Source organism: Setaria italica, chromosome V (genome assembly GCF_000263155.2).
Source record: "Setaria italica strain Yugu1 chromosome V, Setaria_italica_v2.0, whole genome shotgun sequence".
Taxonomy (NCBI): domain Eukaryota; kingdom Viridiplantae; phylum Streptophyta; class Magnoliopsida; order Poales; family Poaceae; genus Setaria; species Setaria italica.
Window position 1 is genome coordinate 25,892,447 of NC_028454.1, and position 21,172 is coordinate 25,913,618.

Here is a 21,172-nt window from a genome sequence, read left to right on the forward strand (position 1 = left end):
ACGCTCGACGCACGACAGCAGACTGGCGACGTCGGTGAGCACTGAACGTGCTTGCAAGCGAGGCGATGCGAGCGCGAGCTGCGATGGGGCACCACGGCGTACGTGCACCCTTCCCTTGTGCTGTCCTCAGCGCCCGTCGCCATTTCCAAGAAGCTGCCGTGCAACGAACAGATCCTATTTCCATGCCATGTCCGTGTGCACTACCCTGGTGTCCTGATTGCTGCTACCGTCCAAGGTGTTCTCTTGGCTACCGAAGTAAAGACCATCAACAAGACTCCGGTGAGTTCATATTGGTTACCTCCGATCGTAACTGGTCCTTGTTTGCATGCATTATTATTTTTTATCAACTGTTATGTTAATTGCAACGGATTGTACCCATGTGTGTTAGTAATTGAGTTTCATGTTATAGGTGCTAGATCAGCAGGTGATTATTGTCAATTCACAAATACATGCCACGTGCACACTGCTAGTGCTATTAAGATTTTATTAAAATAAAAAAAGCCGCCACAAGGCCAAATGCCAGCGGAACCTTTACGGCGCAGGCTTGGGCCCAAATCAGGCACACTCAAAGCGACCATAAAGTAGGCCCATGAGGCCCGAGACCTCGTGAGAGAGCCGACCTCTCTCCCCTCTCTGCTCGCCGCCTCTTGCGCTGCTTTCCTGCGTCCTTCGGGGAGAAAGTGGGGAGAGAGAGAGAGAGGCTCCACCGCATCCAGTGGCGCGGCTGGGCATGGAGGAAGGCGAGTGCGCCCTGGGCGCCGCCGCGATAGGCGAGGAAACCCTAAACTACGACGGCGATGACGTCGAGATGGCCGACGCGGACGAGGAAGCCCCTGCAGCTGAGGTTTCCGCCGCCGCCGCCGCCGGAGGAGGAGGAGGCGGCGCGCAGGCGGAGAAGAGCGGACAACAGGATAGGAATAAGAGGAAGAAGAAGAGGAACAAGGGGAAGAAGAAGAACAAGGGGAGGCAGGACGGGCCGCCCACCAACATCGCGGACATTAATCGGTAAAAACCCTCGCCATGGTTACCTAGGGTTTTATGTTTTGCTATAGGCACGAGTCGAGATGCAGTGGATACCGATTGAAATTGTGCTTACTTTTGCCCCATTCGGCAGCAGTAAATTTGGACCATATAGCGCTGGATGAATTTGCTCCAGTGCATTCAAGGACTTGCACATTTAGAGCCCAGAACTGTTAATGCAATTTAGGTGAAATTTCTGTATGGGGGAAATAGTTTCATTTTCCCCATTTTCCGTAATGGTAGTTACAAATAACACTGCTCTTGTTGTTAACAGATGCTTTTCCATGCTGATAGAATTAGGTTTGTAATGAGCATTTGTATTATCTTATATCAAATGAATTTGAAGTAACTCTAGCTTTGGTGGAATGTTTACTGTTAAGAATATGCATAGGTTGGTGTGCCTTATATGCCGAACTTCTTTGATCTGAAAAAGGCTTATGTAGAATTCCGCTTCTGAACTAGCTTTTTGGCAGACTGTTTTGTTTGACAAACAACTTGAGGTTATTTGACTCATGATTTGTTTGTCATCTCATTGGTATTCATTGTTTGGCTTCTATTACCACTGATTAATTGATTATGGTCAAGGAAAGGCTGTTTTCCTTTTGCATCCAGTATATGTTTCGTTGGCTAATTACACAACTCCTTTATCCCTGATGCAGATTTGTTCTTAACACTTGCAAGCGCTTGAAGGAGAAGAAGTCGTACCTTGTCTGGAACGCTGTTGGCTGCCTTGGTGTCACTGCTGTCAGTGATCTTGTCAGAGAGGTATGCAATGCGTATGTGGAAAAATACTGCTGACAGTTTATCTGATCAGTGATGAACTTTATCAAAAGAATTAATTTAACTACCAAGTGGCGTCTTTCTTTTTTGCTAAAGCAGTACAAATGCCATAGAATATTTGTATTTTAAGCTATTGTCAATCCTTTTGTTTTGCCTGTTACTTCAGTGGTAGTCCGGTATAGTAAGTCATCTTACCCTTCATTGGAGATCTGTTGCCCACTGCTCTTACAAGCATCACTGCCTCGGTTCTTTTTGCAGTTCCTGGATTTGTATGTTTTGTGTACTTGAGAGGTTTGGAGTTGTTTCAGAAGAATCTCTGAAAAATATTACCATCTACATACTTGATTTGATGACAAATCAATTGCAGTTAAGTTTCTATTTCATAGCTAGCATTAGCATATACAGATATACCATACTCCGTAAGCCAAAGTTCATGAATGATCAATTCTAGGAGTTAGTATATCTATTGTCGTGTTAAAACTGGTGTTTGGTTTATAGATGAATATCCAAATTGTGACACTCGGATGTTTATTGATCCATACTTGTTATACTGAGTATATTTGATTTCAGGTGGAGGCTATTGAGAAGTGTGGTGGCCAGACTATTGCTGATGGAAGCCGTTTCCGCACTGGTGGTGGAATTCTCTGGAACATCTTAAAGTCGCGGGAACCCAAGGCTTATAAAGAAATAATGGCAAAGGGGAAGGAACTTGAGGTACTCTTTTGTATTATGAATGGATTAGTTGCTTACTGCAATAACAACAAAAACAGCTACTAAACCTTTTAATCGCAAGCAAACTATGGCAGGCTACATACGATACCCAACAAGAGACACAAAAGAGGATAAAGAAGTAACCAAGATATAGATGTTTGCTGCTTTAGCAATTATTTACAAGAGATCACCTTACCAAATAATATAGGTCTCAAAGTCAGGTGACTTGTGGTGTGCACAACTTTCTACCTTTCCAAAATAACTTGTGGAGTCACTGTGACTGGCAATCATTATCATAAATACTGTGTGGGCATTGATTTCTTCTTTCAAATGAACCAACATTTGCGAACATGGTACTGCCTGAGTGAACTAGGATTCAGTTCGGGATTAGATTGCTGCCTCATTAATGAAAAGGAGTATGTAAACATTGGAAGAATCATTCTGGGTTTGATTCTCCCCCCATAAATTGCTGAAGTTAGAAGTAGGAAGCTTCACTGAAAATTTGGCGATGATGCAAAAACAATTTTACTCTGTTCACAGTGAGACCAAATTGCTGTTCCTTTTCATGTGTTTTATTTTCTTTCCAAGACAATATTTTGAGATTTTATTTCTCTATTGACACCTGTAACATTACATGTTTATTACGTGGTCTTTTTAGTTAAGTGATCCTTTTTGGCCTCTGTTGTATGGTATTAACTTTATACCTATTTCCTCCTTGCAGAAGCAGTTTAGGTATACGAAACGACCACAGATGAGCAGAAACGAAGATGCAAGTTCACAGGGCAGTGCGTTAATTGATGATGATATCGAAGCGCAAGAGCAAAATGAAGTGTTGGATGATCCTGAGCAGTTGGATGATGCGGAGAAGGCACCTCCATCAGACAATAAAGCTCAACGCAAACCACTAGCGGACAGAATTCGTGTTCCTGTTGCTTATGATGATCTATTTGAAGAGGGAGAGATACACGAAGGAGAACCACAAAATGGAAGCATTTGAAAGATTTGCCTCGACATGAAATGCAAGCCCCAAAGGAACGGCACATAATGGCAAAGAGGATTATGTATGAACTAGTGAGCCATCGTTGCAGTGTAGCAATTTTCCCCCTAAACATAAACCGTGAACATGCAGTGATGTGTGTGACGGATGAGAGTTTTGTTACGCCAATTAGAACCAATGATCGGCCTGAATTCAACGTTCAATGGAAAATGATGTTATGCAAGTATTGGTGTATAAATGTGTATTCATCATATTTTTTTCACCATCACTGGTAGGGGATATTGAGGAAGGAAGAATGATGTGGCTTTGCACTTATCGTCGTGGTGTTTAGTGTTGGCTTTGGCTTCCTTCTAGGGTAAAACACAGCTATGAAAAGCTTGTGTTAAACAGATTTTGTAACCAAAATGTTGGCAAATCTTTTAGAATCTCGCTTCAGCGTTGCCCCTTGACAGTTTACTGTTTTATAAATTACCGCCGATTTCAGATCTTGATACCAATTTCCCAAATTTCTTCGTAATAAATTTAGCGTCGAAAACTTTTACTCGTATTATACAAATTTAAGCTGTTTTGAGTGAAATTGATTAAAACATTATTAGTCCGTTTTGAGTAAAACCCGTACCCAACGGAACAGCGAGCTCTCGAAGGGTTGAATCGTCGTCTCGTCCGCACGGAGCCGGCTGCGGAGACGATCTGACGATGGCGACTAGGCGGTGGTGGAGGCGGCGCGACGGCGGGGACGATGAAGCCGAGGACCTCGTTCCCATGGACACCCAAGGTACGATTCAATTTCGGGCGCGCATCCCCCGCCGCCCCCCGTGCCCTTGGGGTTTTAGGCGCTTCTAACTCCACGATCTCGAATATTTGTTGCTGTCGTGATGCGTTCGCAGAGCAAGAGGAGCTGGTCCGGTTGCTGGAGCAGAAGCAGGCGCAGCAGAGCCGCCGTTGGAGGGTGCGTTTCCGATTCCCGATTGGTTTGGCCTGGCGTTGAGGAGGAACAGAGATCTTGCCGTGAGCGCAGGGCGCTGGTTCGTACCTTGATTTGGCGATTTCGTGCTCACATCGCCTACTGTTTTGTGCAGCGCGTCTTCGCGGGGTTCGTCCTGGCTTACGCGGCCTTCCTGGTCTACTCCAGCTTCCACCACGCCTGGTCTCCCTGGGAGCTGGTAGGTTGCTTACTCCTATCTACTATTCGCTTGATTCTTCTTTTCATGGCGTTTGTGATCATTCGTGCCCAACCATTGATGTATACATAATACCTACCATCAATTGGGGGTCACTGCACCACAAATTCCTTCTATGTTGGATTAGGATCATAAGGATCGAAATCATGTTATTTTGTTTTGTTATTACTAGTCACTAGTTGATAGATGCAAAACTGATGTATACTTTTTACAATTTCTTGGGGTCCTGATAACTGAAAATGCTTGCAATTGGAAATAATCGGTCACTGCTGTATACTTCGCACTTTTGACATATCACTACTATTGTTAGAATCAAGTTTTTCTTATTGGTGTGGTAATCTATTTGCCTGAAACTATGCTTCTCCAATTAACAGCGGTACCATGCTTACTTCATGGAAGATTTGCCTGCACCAATGGTCATAATTGCAGGTTCGGTATCTTATTCAACCTTCTTGTTTTATCTTGGGAACTTCTAAACTAACCATGCGTTGATGCTTGGAACTGAATTTTTTTGTGGATCAGGTTGTTCTTTTGCTAATGTTGACTAGGGTGCTTGCTTACGATTTGATTGGCCACTCAAAACAATTGTGAGCTTGTCCTTGTTGCAAAAATATATATTTATAGATCACAAAACCTTATGTTGTACAATTTGTTGATGCTCATATAGGGATCTACTTTGTATACTTGTATGTCTTATCTTGTTCTGCTGGGACTTCCCTGATCATTTCAATCAGAAGACGGTTAAGTATCAGCAAATGATTGTATATCATTATTTTTAATATCCTGCCAGTAGGCAGTCATAACTTAAGCTTTTTAAAAGAGGCTAGGTGAAAAAAAATGATATTAGTATCTTACCAGTACCTGATTGTTATTAACTCGTTCCATTAGGATTTCCATTTTATCCTAGGATCCAAAATAAAAGAAGAATACATTGCTCATAGCCTGATAGGCACAAAGGTATACATATCAGCTATTCAAAACAATCTTTGATCTGAATATACATAAATGTGAAATTACAGATTGGATATCTGCCCTAGCATGTCTCTTTGCTGTTAAAGGATTACTACAGAATTCAGGCCCGTCAAAGAAGTGGATGTGGTATTCATGCTATATTGGCATTTTGGTAGCCATCTTTTGGACATACTACATCTTGAGGTATATCATCTATAACTATTCTTTTTTTTTTGTCCTTCCTGCGTCGGACAAATGGTTTGCTAATACGCTAGCATCTCAAACAATTCATATCATGGCAGTGCAGTTCTAGCTGTTGCAGCTACACTAACACACAACAATCATGTCTAGTCATTTCTGACTGTTGGTATTGTTGTAGGTTGCCAAGAATCCGATGGGATGTGGCATGGCTCCCACTTGGCCCCCTAATGTATGGACTTGAATCTCTTTTCAGCTTCCTTCAGCGACTACTGATGAATAGTAATAACTGACATACTGCTGCCTTGTATATCTGGTTGCTGTGCAGAGCTGGTGCATTGAGCCTGTATGTGGACCATGTGCTGCTGGAATCGATGCAAGATATCAGCACATTGAGGAGTTACATGTATAACTTTAAGGCCTTGTAATGTTGACTATAGTTTCCCTCTCTCCAATGTAGCTACATCTGCGGAGTAGGTCCATGTAATTTCTCCTTCAGTTTCACAACCCCCTTGCTGCCAGAGTTGTGGAGGTACCTTGTTACATGGTGTGTTTACCTGAATTTTCGACCCGTCAGTGACTACTTGCGCATCATTTTTGCTACGTGGTGGATGTATGTACAAGCTGTGGTGCCCATTGGCACCAAACTGTTTTCAGAAAACCCCCTGTGCTTCTAGTGATGCTTACTTAAAGTTTGATGATTTTGAAGAGGCGCTGACACCATAGGCCTTTACTTAAAGTTCTTCCAATGTTTGTGATGAATTTCCTTTTTTTTTCTCCTTTTTCTCCTTTTTTTATTTGCTTTGTGAGAGAGGATGACTTTGTATCTCAGTATGGAGGGATTATCACCATCATGATTTTGTCGGGATGTAGTAAGCGATAAAGGTAAGCAGAATGCTTGTCAAATTCGACACGCGTGGTAGGACGGAGCATGAACAGAACAAGGTCAATTGTTGGTGCATTGATCGGTTCGTTTCGAGCTGACGTTTTGCTTCTCAGCCGGCCGAAATATATACTCCCTCCTTAATATCCTATTCCTAAAATACTAGGAATATTATTTATTTTAATTTTTCTAAATACATAACTTTTGCTACGTATCTAGAAATACTTCCTTCGTTCTGTAATACAAGAAATTCAAACGTTCAAAATTTATCTTCAAATACAAAGCATTGCAGGCACATTCGGATTGATTATCATTTAATTCTTTTTATAATTAACAAGATAAGGGTGGCTAATTAGTGGATTATTACTGTAATTAACAAGATAAGAGAATTATAAGAGTGGTTGATTAGTGGATTATTAATGATTAGTGGATTATTAAGTTACTTTTTATCTGCAACTACCACTAACTTAAGGTACATGCTTAAGAGCAAGGAACTCCTTCTTTTTGAGCTTCATTAATCCGGAAGGAATGTGGTGACTTCTAAAGTTAGTCCTGAATTCCTCCCAGGTAATGCCATTAGCGTTGGCATGGGTGGTGGTGTAAGCATCCCACCAATCTGCAGCTGGCCCTTCCAGGCGTCCTGAAGCATACAGGACCTTCTCCCTGTCAGAACACTGGGTGATATTCAGCATCTTCTCCACGGTTTTCAACCAGTCATCAGCATCTAACGGGTCTGGAGAATGTGAAAACGTTGGGGGCTTGTGGCTTATGAACTCCCTGTGCCTATCCCTTGGCGGCGGCTGTTGCTGGTTGTTGTTGTTGTTGTTGTTATTGTTCAGCTGAGCTTGTAAGGCTGCCACGGTGTTGGTCAGTCCGGCGAGAAGCTGAGTCTGGGCTGCTAGAAACTGCTCCATCCCTGCAGGTGCTTGCTGATTCTGTTGCGGAGCGGGGTTGGGATTGCTGCTGTTGTCCCTGTGACGAGGCACTGCGGGACGGTCAACTCCTGATCCGGACCTGGTGTTTACCATCTGAGCGTTAGAGACAATGGATTTAGATATGTGTGTGAAGGAATAACTGAGAAAGATAAAGCGACAAGATATAAAAATAAAACAGATTCTATTAGCTCCGTTAAATTAGATGTGGCCGTTAGAAGAAGTGTCCAAAATTACTGAAAAATTACCAAGTCGTAACTTATTAAATTCGTAAACCAACCCAACTGGAATCACCTCAATCGGACTTCTATATCTCGGGTTTCAAAATTAACAAGCTGATAGTGTCGGTCGACAGTTTCAGATTCTGATTGCTCTACTAATTCGCATACATCTCCCAGAAAGATCCTCCAAAAATTCTGAAACATTTACAGAAATTGACCCACAAAATTCTGGAACTAACCCCACTGATTTCATGTCATTTGGACTTCTGTAGATCGAGATATAAATAAAAAAGTACTGACGTGTCAATTAATGTCGAGAACAGAATGAACATCGCTTAGCTTGCATGATAGATAGATTTAGACAGATGGTAGATCATGATTAAGAAAGATTAGAAGCTGATTTAGAACAGAGTTAAAACCCAACTAAGCACTTTTATTACTAAGACCGGTATCGTGTGGCAATTACCCAACATACCGCACTCATTACAAAGATCCAACTCAAACATGTAACACAAAACCAAGCATCTAAGTACACTTTAACTAACACACTCGAGCGACGTCTAACAATTACAAGAATTTTAAGCTAAACACTCCTAACTCCTAGAGATCTTCTGCGGCGGCGCCGGGCGAGTCGTAGCGGGGACGCTTAGGTGACGGCGACGAAGCGGGAAAATCAGCATCCTCTTGTGGCGGCGGTGCCCCCGTTGCGGAAGCCACTAGCACATCTCTCTCCCACCAAACTTCATGAAGCTCCCGTTGAAGCTCAAAGATGTGGTTGTTTGCTTCATTCAAAGCGGTGAGAGTTGCCGACAAGTACTTGCGAAGAAAATCCATGGCCATGTCAACTCCATCATGAGTCGCTATGAAGGTTCTTGCTTCTCCACTAGCTCTGAACAGAAGGAACCGGCGATATGTGTACTGTAGCCGTGGCCGTTCCTTGTGGGAAAGGACCTCAAGTACCCTCCTAGCTGCCTCGGCGATGCCGGACTCCATGGTCCTCCTCGTCGCCACATCATGATGAACAACCATCACCTCCCATCCTCTTTCGTGCTCTTCACGAAGGACAACCTTCACCTCCCAAAAAGTGGGATAGCGAGGGTGGGTGAACCGAGCACACTTGTAGATAGGCCTCATGCTATACCCCAAGTGATGACAAGTCCACCTGAGTATGTTGGCCATGTGCACTCCTTGGCTATAGTCTTCCTTCACCCACTTGATCCATCTCTCGAGCTCGGAATCTGCTTCGGGCTCTTCATCCGATAAGTCGATGACCGGTACGGGCGCCGGGGCTGGTGCAGGTGCTGGCGCCGGTGCTGGTGCCGGTGCTGGTGACGATGCGGTCTCCTGCTCCACGGGCACGGCGTCCTCGTCAGTGTCATCCCCGGGTGCTGGAAGTAGTATTCTTCCTCTTCCTCCTCGTCCCTAGGCTCCATGGGTTGATATGATGCGATGCCATGACGCGGGGGACGGGTGCTCTTGCGTGCTGTCAACCGGGTGCGAGCCATCTAACAGAAAGAAAGAAGAAAATTTTTAGAATAAAATTTTGAACGAACCAAGATAATAATAAAAGATCAAAATAGCAACAAGGATGAGACAAATCAAGTTTAGGAATAATTAAGTAGATTTAAATTAAGAAAAGGTAGGAATGGCTACTAGATTATTATAATCCTTAAATACGACCATTTTCTAACTAGGCTAACGTCCTACAGTCAACACGGCTCTGGTACCACTTTTGTCACACCCGATTTTGAGGACAAAATCGAGTGCATTAAATACATGTACGTCAGGATCAAGTTACACACATGTACGACAATAGTGAATAACAATAGTGCGCCAAAATCGAGTCCAAATCTCGGTTAGAGATATTGAGCATTTCCGTCCTAGAGTTACGGACCCCCAGACACGAAGTTTTCTAGACGTAAGAATCAAATTATTCTTTCAAATACTTTATTAATACGTTACATTCTTTCATTTAACTAGTTTTTTCACAACAGTGACTGTCAAGTTGGCTTCGCCGTGCGGCTGCTTGTTGTGGTTGCAGGACTGCCACGACGCTAGACATGCACGTTCCATCCCCACGCGAAGGAGGCGTTGGTTCGTCCGGGCAAGGCCCGTCAGGGTCCAAAGTAATTGCATCCGAGGATGAGGACGATGACGACGATGACCAGAGGCCCGACGAGCTTGGCCCGTCTCAGCTCCACGACACTCCCTTGGCTCAGCCTACACAGATTGTAGGCACTAGACTACGTCGCCTACGTTCTCCTTACACTCCAAGCACCGACGTCCTTGGTCACAAGGGTAAGGGTAAGACTAGGAGGCAGTAAGGGTACTTATTGCGGACTTTGTGGTACATGCTAGTGTGTATATGGACTACTGTGTACATGAACTTTCATTATTTGACTATTGTGTATGTGGACTTTCATTATTTGACTATTGTGTGTATGAACTATTAGGGATTTTTATTATAAACTTTGTGGATGTTCATTATCAACGGACGTTCATTGTTAACTATTCTGTACTTTCGTTGTAAACTATTATGGATTTTTATTATGAATGTGCCATATGCTTGTATGTTTGTATTTATGTTAACTATTCATCTCATAATTTTGTATGGATTGCATCGAAAAATAGGGGAAATTCTGCCGAAATTTCACTAAGAAGTACCCTTTTCATTTTCTGCGGAAATTTCACTATAGAGTACAACTTCGAAGTGCATTACATCGCAAAATAAACATAGGTCGTCGACGTGACTTGCATGCCCATACTTAAAGTGCATCATTACATGACAATATAATAAAAATCTCACAGTAGACAATATTGTTCATAAATAAACCATAGAACTAAAAACTAATTATGACTACTGAGTGCAACGAGGCCACTTTCTCTTCCTTAAGGCATCAGTATTCTCCTCAATCACTACTTTCGCTCGGCATGCACGCTCAAGCTTCTTCTCCCTCTCCTCCCTATTCGCAGCAACACGCCTCCTTTCCTCCTCTTCCTTGTGCTCCTTTTCTGGAGCCTCCTCTCTAAGCCTCTTCTCCATCATCTCCTTCCTCTCTGCATCCCAGCGCAACATATACTCCATCTCCTCCTTGTCTTCAGGATTGATCTCAGTGTCGATCCATTGCTCAAAATCACATAGCGGTGGAGGGGTCTACAACAAATGCAATTGTTAGAAAACAAAAAAAATATGAACAATAATTATAAGACAACAACAATTCCTTACCAACTTGTTAATACGGCGCTGACGAAGTGTAGGTTCAAACGTAAAGTTGGAACACATCCAATACCTCTGCCTATACGTGTCATGTTCATCGGATTTGGCTACCTTGCAAGGATCGCCGCAAGCACATAGGCACTGGAACACCACTAGTCAGAGGTAATGTATCGAAGGCATTTTCGGTCAGCTTGGCACCATAACTACAATTTAGTTTATATCGTTGTAAGAATCGAACGCACTTAACAATAAACCTACAATTAAGGTTTTTCATTTGATCCACAACAATGAGCACATAACATAACTACGTGCGCTGGAGTTACCTTGGTTTCCTAGTTCTTTTCCACGCCTCGGCATCCTACAGTTGCATGAAACCCTAAGTTAAAAAATACAATTAATATATAGCGAATCGATGTGAAAAAAAAGCTACGAGGGAGAGAGGATACCTTGCTCTTCAAGATCCACGGATCAAATGAAAGTTTCCTAGGTTAAAATATCGATTCGTAGTCTAGGGCGAAGTGGGAAGAGTAAAAACCTGAGAGGGAGGAAAAAGAGGAGGAGGAAAGTTCGACCAGGAAGGAGTGCGGGGCTTATGTAGGAGGCTTGCCGCCGAGGTCTATGGCGCCAAGGCTTGACGCCAGCCTAGCGCCGAGCCTCAGTCGCGCCAAGCGTCAAGCCTACGCCACGTCAGCTGTCCGGTCAGCGGTGACGGCTCGACCTTGGCACCAAGACGTTGTAGCTTGGTACCGGCCATCCTGGCACCAAGCTAAGGGTCCATTTTTTGAAATTAGTTTCACCATGAGTCTATTTGTGAAAAAATTTCGCGAAAAAGGCTAAAATAAAAAAAAGACGGCCCATTTGAGCCTGGAGCCGGGCTATCTTTTGTCCGATGAGACTCCTCAGTAGTAGATGTAGTTGTACTCACTGAGACGTGGATCCGGCCCACGCGTCTTCCCTTTTGTCTCCCCGACTCCCCCTCAGGCCTGCCACTCTGCTTGCAACGGCCGAGTCGAATGCGAGACGGGAACAGATAGCACGCCGCGGCGCCGCGATGGAAGCCTCGTCCTTGCCGATGCTCACCGCCTCCCGCTTCCTGCCTCCGCCTCCGCCGCCGCCGCTGCTGACGCCGACATGCCCCCGGCAGGCCGTCCCCTTCGTCCGCGCGGCCGCGCGGACACTAGAAGCGCCGGAGGCGCCCAAGCCCCAGCGGCCGTCCCCCAGGCGCAGCGCCGTCGCCGAGGTCAAGGCCTCCTCCGACCCCGTAGCCGCGCTCAACAGGTACCCCCAAGCACCGTTCGTTGCTGTAAACTTTCAACTCCCAAGAATTGTCCGTATCAGTTGTGGACTACGCGATTGGTTTTTCCTACTAAATGTGGGTACTAAAATTCGCAGGCTCTGCTTCCATTGGTAGAGAGAAGATAAATGGGATGTTAGGATGGGTTCAGTCACTAGTTCCTGCTTGATTTTAATTGTAATTGAACCATGAATATTACGCCCTCGTTTGCAGGTTCGAGGATGTGCTGCAGACACAGGACTGCAACATAATCCTGCGCCACTGCGGAGACACTAGGCGCTGGGATGACCTCTCTAAGGTAGTGTTCAGGGACTTCACATCCTCTTTTTAATGTATGCTCTCGGTCTAGCGAGGAGAGTTGCCCATAGCTAAACAGCAAGCCGCTGAACTTTGTGTGTTTCAGGTCTTCGAGTGGATGCAGGAGCGCGAGATGACCAACGCTGCATCTTACAGCAGTTACTTCAAATACCTTGGACTGAGCCGTGATCCCGCGAGGGCGCTGCAAGTGTATGGTGCCATCCAAGACTGCACGATGAGGGTTCACGTCTCTGTCTGTAATTCGGTTCTCGGGTGCTTGGTGAAGAATGGGAGGTTTGACAGCAGCTTCAAGCTCTATGACGAGATGATACGCGAAGGGCTATCACCTGATCCATTCACCTACAGTACTGTACGGGACTATGACCCTTTTCTTTATCTGTCAACATTGTGATATGTAGGACATAGCTTTTGAAATAGCTCTCTTGTATCGTCCAGCTGCTATCAGGGTGCGTGAAGTTGAAGCAGGGTTACACGAAGGCAATGGGATTGATCAATGAGATGAAATCCCGAGATCTTCAGATGGATAGTGTAATATATGGCACTCTTCTGGCAATATGTGCATCTCATAACTACTGTGAGGAGGCTGAAGTATATTTTCAGAAAATGAAAGATGAAGGCCATAGTCCTAATCTGTTCCATTACAGCTCCCTGTTGAATGCATATTCAGAAAATGCTGATTATGGAAAAGCTGAGCTGTTGATGAAAGATCTGAGGTCCTCTGGATTAACACCAAATAAGGTCATTTTTCTTATTCTTGTTCAGTGGTCCTTTATTAATAAGCTAGAATGTATATGCTTCCTGATATGCCGAAGGATATTCTTACATCAAGTGGGGGAAGTGTCTGCAAACCCATCTAGTTTCTACCATGATTTACTGTTTGCTACATCATCAGTTGAGTGGGACTTGGCTGACCCGCATTAAAGTTGCATGGAGAGCACTGGTGCTCCCAATTGTTTCTAAATAGCCTCTTCACATTGCAATCATCACCTGCTTCTTTTTTGAACTCCTATACAGCTATACCTGTACTCGAGGAGTTCACCTTGAATATTTTGGAATTTTCATCATTCGTTCAACAAAAAGTTTGTGCTAATATTGTCATTCTAGTACCATCTAAATTATATTACACTCGCAGGTTATGTTGACCACTTTGTTAAAGGTGTATTCTAAAGGTGGTATCTTTGAGAAGGCTAAGGACCTGCTAGCTGAACTGGAAGCCTCAGGTTTTGCACAGGATGAGGTAAAACATGGGGTCTCACACAGGAATACTTAACGTGCATGATTGCATGGTCCCTTAAATTGATCAGCTTTAGTTAATGCTTCAATTCATGTTATCATAATTCATTAATTCATTAATCCTTATACTGTGTCCAGATGCCATACTGTATATTGATTGATGGCCTTGTCAAAGGTGGGAAGATAGAGGAAGCAAATATGTTATTTAATGAAATGAAAGAAAAAGGGGTCAAATCTGGTATGGTATATAGCTGGATAACACATTAAATTCTCTCCTTTTTCTAGTTTCTCGTTGTAACTGTACATATATGATTCTTCGTAATATACTTTTCTGGGCTATAAATATTTCATTCCAGTGCCTTGTTCCTACCAATAGAATTAGATGGTTCACTGTGTATATGCTGACTAGTTGCAAATAAGCACATCAAATTTTATTTTAAGCTTCCTCTAAGAAAGTTATGCTTCATGGTTGTGTTAATTGCATGCTCCTGTAGTCCTGTTTAGTGCAATCTAGCTTTTGCACTTCGTGTTGTGTTGAGGAGTCTTAGGTGGCATAGTATGTGGTAATATAATAATTTTCTTGACCTTTGTACATGCACTCGCATGCAAATATCTTACTGGTCCTAGCATCAACTATTTGTTTCTTGTTGACATTTTCTGATCTGCTTATCTTCTGGCCACTGCAGATGGTTATGCATTTAGTATCATGATTTCAGCATTACACAGAGGTGGTCATCATCAAGAATCAAAACAACTTGCAAAAGAATTTGAGGCTGAGAATGCATCATATGATCTGGTTATGCTTAATACATCACTGCGCACTTACTGCAGCACAAATGATATGGAGAGTGTAATGAGGATGCTGAAGAAAATGGATGAATTGAACATATCTCCTGATAATATTACATTTAATACCTTGATAAGGTACTTCTGCAATGCAAAGGTTTATCACCTAGCATACAAGACGGTTGAAGATATGCATACAAAGGGTCATCAATTAAATGAGGTATTTTTGTTATCATACTGTTGATCTATTTAATGCATCATTCCTGAGTTGTATCCAAATTGAAGCTCCATGATCACATCCTTGATATTCTGTTCATTCTTGATTGGAATCAAAACTTTATTTATTTTCCTTGTATCATTTCCATTTGCTTGTTTTGTATTCTGCATGGGGATATAGTTACCTCTTTTATTTACAGAGATCAAGTGGGAATACACAACGATAGGCTTAAGTTTTTGTTATTTGATCGGTTAATCTTGTTATCATCTCAGTATTTGGAGCACAGTCAAATAGTTCTACATTATAGTATGTCTGAATATTTTCCATTGCTGACTGAACTGTTGAACCAAAATGAGTACACCTATCATTTTGAGTGAACACACTTGCAGAAGAGAGTGAGGGATAGTAATTGCACAATTTCCTAGAGCACGCTTCAAGTCAGCTTTTTATTGCAGAAAACCTATATGTAGCTGATAAAAAAAATTATAAATCTTCTCCAGGAGCTTTGTTCTCATGTAATGGTACAGCTAGGAAAAGCAGGTTTTCCTTCTGAAGCATTTTCTGTGTATAACATGTTGAGGTACAGTAAGAGAACAGTACGTAAATCTCTTCATGAGAAGGCTTTAGGCATCTTGGTTTCATCAGAACTTCTCAAGGATGCATACATTGTTGTTAAGGTAATAAAATATTACTCTTTTCGGTCTTTTGGCATTTGCTACTGCAATCTGCTTTGTTTATTCTTGTGTCCCCACTAAGCATATCAAATTGAGCAGGACAATGCTGAGCTGATTTCTCCTTCCTCCTTGGAGAAGTTTGCTAGGGCTTTCATGGTATCAGGAAATATAAATCTAATTAACGATGTCATGAAAGCCCTAAATCGCTCTGGGTGGCGTATCAGCCAGGTGATGCTTCTGTACCTGTAGTATGTCCTTTGGTACCTGTTTGGAATTTAATACAGATTTCAAAACAGTATAATTATACTAGATGGTTTGTTTTGAGGCTCTGAGAGTCCAAGTATACCCAAAAACTAAATGTTTTAGTTAACCAAAGGCTTATGCTATCGGATACTCTGAAAGTACAATTACATGTCAAGGGCACAATTCTCATGGTATTATATGTTCCAATGTCCATCAATCTGGTTAAACCTTGCAGATTTCCACTCTTGACTCCTGGGTTTGGGCTCCAATATTTATTTATAATTCATGTCTGAAATTGGAATTCTTGTTTACAGTATGTCTTCTTTTAATATTTATTTATCAGACTTCTAGGAAACTTTTTGGTTGAAGATTTTTTTTTTTTGAGGAAGTGGTTGGGACAAGAATGCTACCATAATGTTTAGAGTATTGGACAATTCGCATTGAATTTCAATTTATTTTTTTAAAAAGTAACTTGTATTTGCGTCCTTGTAAGTGAATACACGCCTAGTATTCTTACTAATGATGAAATGGTGTGGCTTTTACAAGCTTCTGCTACCTGATACTAGTAATTACAAGGTTCCCTACATCCTGAACTTAATGGGGCTTAGCAATACCATTGTTGCTCTAGCACTGACATGTTGAAATGGCTGCTGGGAATGAAGATCATAGAAATCAGTGTTTTAGGATCCCAGGACCAGGATAAAAAACATTAGCATGTCACTTTCAAGAAATTAGGTGGTTGGGAATAACTGGTGTGTTTTTGGTTTTTCTGAAAACAGTGATAAGTAGGCATTTTCTTACCACGAGGATTTTAAAATTCCATGCATAAGAGTTTGTTGCTTCAGACTTCATCACAATGTTTGGTACATTTTGTCTTTTCTGGGTTTCTTTTGGTAGCTTGCATTTATTGGCTGATCAACGACCAGCCTATACCTTCTCCTGGACCCAGTCTGAGTGTGTTCCTCAGGACCAGGTCGGGAATAGTTTTATAGCATGTATTAGTTTTCAGGTGAGGCTCATGATTTAACTTTAGTAGAGCAAAAAGCTCGCCAAAGTTTAAGCTTCCATATTTTTGTGACCTTCCCCAACTCCCCATTGTATACCCAACATTGGATCTTCGTTTCATCTTCTGGATGGCAAAATTACCTATCCGCTTTGTTGGCCAATGGCATTCCCCAAGTTGTTTCTTCCTGCCTAAAGTTGTCCTGTCCTGATTTCTGGTATAATAATCTAGAAAAATGTGTCCTCTACTTATTTTTTTCCTTTTCTTCAATAGATTAAACAATCTTACTTTTGGAGAAGAGAGGTTAGTGATGCTTCTTTCCTTTTTCTGATGCATTCCTGACAGTGATGATGCACTGATTAGTTTTTTAGGGAACTTTTTTATTACCTGTAAAGTCTGACATGAACTGTTCTGTAGAACATAAAATGGATCTTTTACTCTATGTTCTTTTGAATTTGATTGCTTCTTTAGCTCTTGTTGTGTGATAATTTTTTGATAATACGATTATTCCCAGAATGCTGGTTGTTTGTAATTTTTTGCCCACTGCAAAATTTTGTGGTTTGGGCTTTGGGATTCATGTTTTTGGCTGGTCAATTTGGCCTGATGCTGCCAAGTTCTCATACTTCAGACATGCCTCGGGCAATATTGTGCTTTGTCAGGCCTGTCCTGACCCCACATATGAACATTTATAGCAAGCATGCTAATTTAGTCTTCCTTTCAATGCTGCTGAACACAATCGTTGCATTTACAGGATATCTTTGGGAGAGCAATTCAGAGATACATCCAGAAGCCTGATAAAAAGCATCTACTGCTGTGCCTCTTGGACTGGATGACTGGACAAGGCTATTCTGTAGACTCATCATCAAGGAACTTGCTTTTGAAGAATGCACAGCTTTTTGGCCAAAAACAACTGATAGCAGAAATTCTTTCTAAGCAGCAGACAGCATCAAGGACCATTGGACAAAGACACAAAAAATGATTAAGGAAAGATTTTGTATATATAATTTGTTCATATCCACCCAAGAACCTCCTTCAATAAGCCACAATTGTTTGAGGATCAATTTACTGTGCTCAGAGTCGTCGTTCAGATGACAAGGTATCAGCTATCGCCGTCGTGTGCGGATGTGCCTAAGCTCCGGCAACTGACTTCCATTAGAATTTCAGATTATGGTATGTGGTATAAGTCTGCACATAGTGAATCACCCTGAGTTCATTCTCCTTAACTTGTGCTATGTCTACTGTGGCCAGGAACTTTCCCGTGAGACATGCTTGTTCCACAGCAATCCACCTGGGAGTGATGGTAGTATAGGCCATGCTTGAAATGATGTGTAGGTTAGATTATAGATTGTCTGATAAGCTTACCAAGTATCCGCAACATTTCTTTGTAGCTACAGCAGAGAATGTCGGTTTATATCTACAGCAGAGAATGTCAGATTATATCCACAGCAGATCGGGAATGTCAGTTTATAGCTACAGCAGAGAATGTTGGCTTGACTTTAGCGGATTGTGCTTGTTGAAGTCACTGTACATGGACCTAGAAAGCTGCGCACAGATTTAGATTTGTTAACTACATATATTTTGTAACCAGTCCTGAACATGGAATGGACAGTTTCCTGAGCAATGAATGTAAGATGGATTAACCAAACATACAAATGGAGTTAATGGGATTTTTTGGTCATATGCTACTGTTATACCAGTATTACGTGAACTCAGATTCAGGGGGAAAAAACTTCGCTATCCTTTAGTTTCTTTTGATTGGATTTGGAGCATCAGAATACCTCATGATTCATGAAACCAGATAAGCATGTTTTGATCCAGATTTTGAAGACACTTCATTTGGAACATGGCATTTCATCTGGTTATTGCACTGGCTCTGTGGGTCATTATATCCCAATGAAAAGCTTTATAAAAGCACAAACAAAATCCCAAAAAGAATAGTAGATTTAAATATAAGAGAAGGGCATTAGAAAAAGAAAAATATTGGACATCCAAATAAATTCCAAGGGAAGGAAAATGTAATAGTACTCGCGGTCGCATTGTCCCAATGACCAGTTCCTCCATATATGGCGTGTTATGGGATCTATGCCAATTATTGTTGAGTATTGCCACAAAATTTTGTAAGGACTACAAATTTCAGAAAGTAACCAGTGTGCTGCCTTCCATCACTAAACTGCTTATTGGAGATAAGATGTTGATTTGAGATTTGGCTTTTTATCATATGCAAGCACAACGGGGAAAAAAAATCAATTTGCCTGCTGGAGTTTATGCCTTCTAAAAATGGAGTGGACACACTGGAAGTCGACACTAGCTAGGTCATGCTAAACCAAGTTTCTTAGAGGATCCTTAGTTATCTTTTCCTGTTATTTGTAGGATATTGCCATGTGAAACTATAGCCTCCTAAACTGCTCTCCTTTTGCAGGTCAGGTAAATTGCAATAATGCATAGACATGCAAGGTTTATCTCCATCATCAAGAGGTTCGAAGTTCTTTGTCCTCATCACTGAATCGGTGCCACTGTTGAGGTGAACTTGGAGAAAGAACCGTGCTTGAGTTTGACAAAATTTATTCTCTGATGGTTACATAAGATGTCGTTTTTAGAGATGCGTCCGTGGCACGAACTGATAAACAGTGACGTGAATATTTTTGCTCTAAGGCTGAGGCCGCAGAGTATATTTTCTTATTCACACATCCCTTTCGTCTTGAGTTGAGATATTCAGTTCATGGTTGGCTGAATGGTGGGGACTCTATGATTGAGCTTACACTAACCACCATCTGCAGGATCTTTTGGATAAAAATCATCCAATCAGTTTTCGAGTCCAAACAATTCGAGCACATAAGATTCCTGTCCTGTGCGTACAGTTTTGACCAGTTTTGCGGAATCTTGTTGCGTGTCTAGGCTTCAAAACTATTTCCCCCATTTGTTTGTCCTCTATCTCCTTGCAACGATGATTTTATCATCCCTGGTAACATGCAGTCTTAATCTTCCTTGCAAGTAGCACCGAAAGAACAAGTTCATTGCATCCAGACATAATTGCAGTGCACAAAGTCGTCATACTCAGCTATATTCATTGAGTGGGACATCCTTTTTTGTGTTGTTGCAGGGAACAAGATTTTCAGGTACCAGAGCATATCACATTGGGTTCCCATCTAATTTCCTATGCTTTAGTCATTATCTTCAAAAAAATCAAGCAGCACCTATCATTGACTGAAACGATGATCTGTTTCACCAGAATATCAAACAAACAAAAAGTACAGGAGCAAACATTGACAATATTTCCCTGAAATATTATGGAGCATGCCAGTTCCTTTTTCTTGCTATTGTTTGGCTCTGGACAGTTAATAAATTTGCGCTGAGGCCACTATCTGAAGAACAAAGATAGAGGGAGACAACAAACTTGGGGTAAAGGACTGACATTCAGTCAAAAGTTTTGTGATACTAGTTTGAGAAAACCGTACTTCAAAATTTTGGAGCAAATTATGTTTTGAGTTCCTTGTGGACCTTTTCTATTTCACGGTCCACTTAACCCACTGAAGGAAAACTCTGTTTTTAACCGGCCAATTGCGACTCTTGCGTCCCTGATAAGATAAACCACGCGAGAACATCCTTATCAGAGTGTACAAATCACCAAAAAGAAAATGGGGTACAGAATCAGCAGGTATGCAGGTGAGGATCAGCACAAGACGGAAGAGGCCAAGGCCTTCGTTCTCAATCCATCGCGGGCCCATGACAGCTCGTCCACTTCTCTAATCTCTAGTGTTTATTTTTTTCCCCCGAAGGGCGACTTTCAGTTTCGTCCCCCTTGAGTAACCGGTGTTACCATCTTTCTTTCTTCTTTTCTTCAATCGTGTCACTGTCAATTGCCGTCATTTGGTCTATTCTCGGTGGTCAAGTGGAGGAATCTCACAAGCAATCCCATCCATAGGGAGGAAATGGTCGCCAGCCAATGGGATCGCCTTCTTGTGTGACTGACTTGTGGGCCCGGTGCAGATGCGTTCACTTTCAATTGGGAGAATCTCACTAGCGGTTTATTGTGGTGCGCAACAGCGCAATGACACGCAATGCAGTGAAAGCTAAGTTATTGTTGCTATCGCTCTACACGGACTGACGGACAAGCTTATGCAGCGTCCAGTGGTGTAGGCCTGCTAAGGGGTTATTCACCCACCCCGCCCTACTTCATAATTCTATTATCTAAACCCAACCCGACCCGTTCCACTAATTAATATAACACATAAATTTGGTATATAAACCTATGAGTTTATATAAGCTTCATGTTCACACCTTAAAATTTTAGAGAAATCGACTGAAATTTGCCG

At 42.2% G+C, this 21,172-nt stretch overlaps 3 protein-coding genes across 5 annotated transcripts; all 3 read left to right on the forward strand.

Moving 5' to 3' along the window:
- The first annotated feature begins 612 nt into the window (after window positions 1–612).
- Window positions 613–3,936, forward strand: LOC101759753. The gene is made up of 4 exons (XM_004968926.2): window positions 613–1,005; window positions 1,680–1,785; window positions 2,371–2,514; window positions 3,233–3,936. The coding sequence occupies exons 1-4, from the start codon at window positions 731–733 to the stop codon at window positions 3,506–3,508; spliced, it is 801 nt and encodes a 266-aa protein (XP_004968983.1). The 5' UTR covers window positions 613–730; the 3' UTR covers window positions 3,509–3,936.
- A 187-nt stretch (window positions 3,937–4,123) lies between these two features.
- LOC101759350 lies at window positions 4,124–6,571 on the forward strand. The gene is made up of 7 exons (XM_004968925.3): window positions 4,124–4,283; window positions 4,396–4,457; window positions 4,588–4,671; window positions 5,064–5,118; window positions 5,709–5,844; window positions 6,020–6,070; window positions 6,167–6,571. Exons 1-7 carry the CDS (start codon window positions 4,205–4,207, stop codon window positions 6,264–6,266), a joined length of 567 nt encoding a protein of 188 aa, XP_004968982.1. The 5' UTR covers window positions 4,124–4,204; the 3' UTR covers window positions 6,267–6,571.
- A 5,499-nt stretch (window positions 6,572–12,070) lies between these two features.
- On the forward strand, window positions 12,071–18,544 carry LOC101758548 (pentatricopeptide repeat-containing protein At1g10910, chloroplastic). 3 transcript variants are annotated; one of them, XM_022827026.1, is made up of 11 exons: window positions 12,071–12,369; window positions 12,599–12,683; window positions 12,789–13,052; window positions 13,139–13,441; window positions 13,836–13,940; window positions 14,075–14,174; window positions 14,623–14,942; window positions 15,440–15,616; window positions 15,713–15,841; window positions 17,611–18,029; window positions 18,108–18,544. In XM_022827026.1, exons 1-10 carry the CDS (start codon window positions 12,143–12,145, stop codon window positions 17,836–17,838), a joined length of 1,938 nt encoding a protein of 645 aa, XP_022682761.1. In that variant the 5' UTR covers window positions 12,071–12,142; the 3' UTR covers window positions 17,839–18,029; window positions 18,108–18,544. The 3 variants fall into 3 exon arrangements, with proteins under 3 accessions (XP_022682761.1, XP_022682762.1, XP_022682763.1); XM_022827028.1 differs by having other exon boundaries at window positions 12,230–12,369; window positions 12,484–12,683; XM_022827027.1 differs by having other exon boundaries at window positions 12,143–12,369; window positions 17,611–18,544.
- The last annotated feature ends 2,628 nt before the right edge of the window (window positions 18,545–21,172 follow it).

Coding starts and splice junctions, on each gene's coding strand:
- LOC101759753 (XM_004968926.2), top strand. CDS start 731: ATGGAGGAAGGCGAGTGCGCCCTGGGCGCCGCCGCGATAGGCGAGGAA. Junction 1,786..2,370: donor TCAGTGATCTTGTCAGAGAG/GTATGCAATGCG, acceptor ATTTGATTTCAG/GTGGAGGCTATTGAGAAGTG. Junction 2,515..3,232: donor CAAAGGGGAAGGAACTTGAG/GTACTCTTTTGT, acceptor TCCTCCTTGCAG/AAGCAGTTTAGGTATACGAA.
- LOC101759350 (XM_004968925.3), top strand. CDS start 4,205: ATGGCGACTAGGCGGTGGTGGAGGCGGCGCGACGGCGGGGACGATGAA. Junction 4,672..5,063: donor CCTGGTCTCCCTGGGAGCTG/GTAGGTTGCTTA, acceptor TCCAATTAACAG/CGGTACCATGCTTACTTCAT. Junction 5,845..6,019: donor TGGACATACTACATCTTGAG/GTATATCATCTA, acceptor GTATTGTTGTAG/GTTGCCAAGAATCCGATGGG.
- LOC101758548 (XM_022827026.1), top strand. CDS start 12,143: ATGGAAGCCTCGTCCTTGCCGATGCTCACCGCCTCCCGCTTCCTGCCT. Junction 13,442..13,835: donor CTGGATTAACACCAAATAAG/GTCATTTTTCTT, acceptor TTACACTCGCAG/GTTATGTTGACCACTTTGTT. Junction 15,842..17,610: donor CTGGGTGGCGTATCAGCCAG/GTGATGCTTCTG, acceptor TTGCATTTACAG/GATATCTTTGGGAGAGCAAT.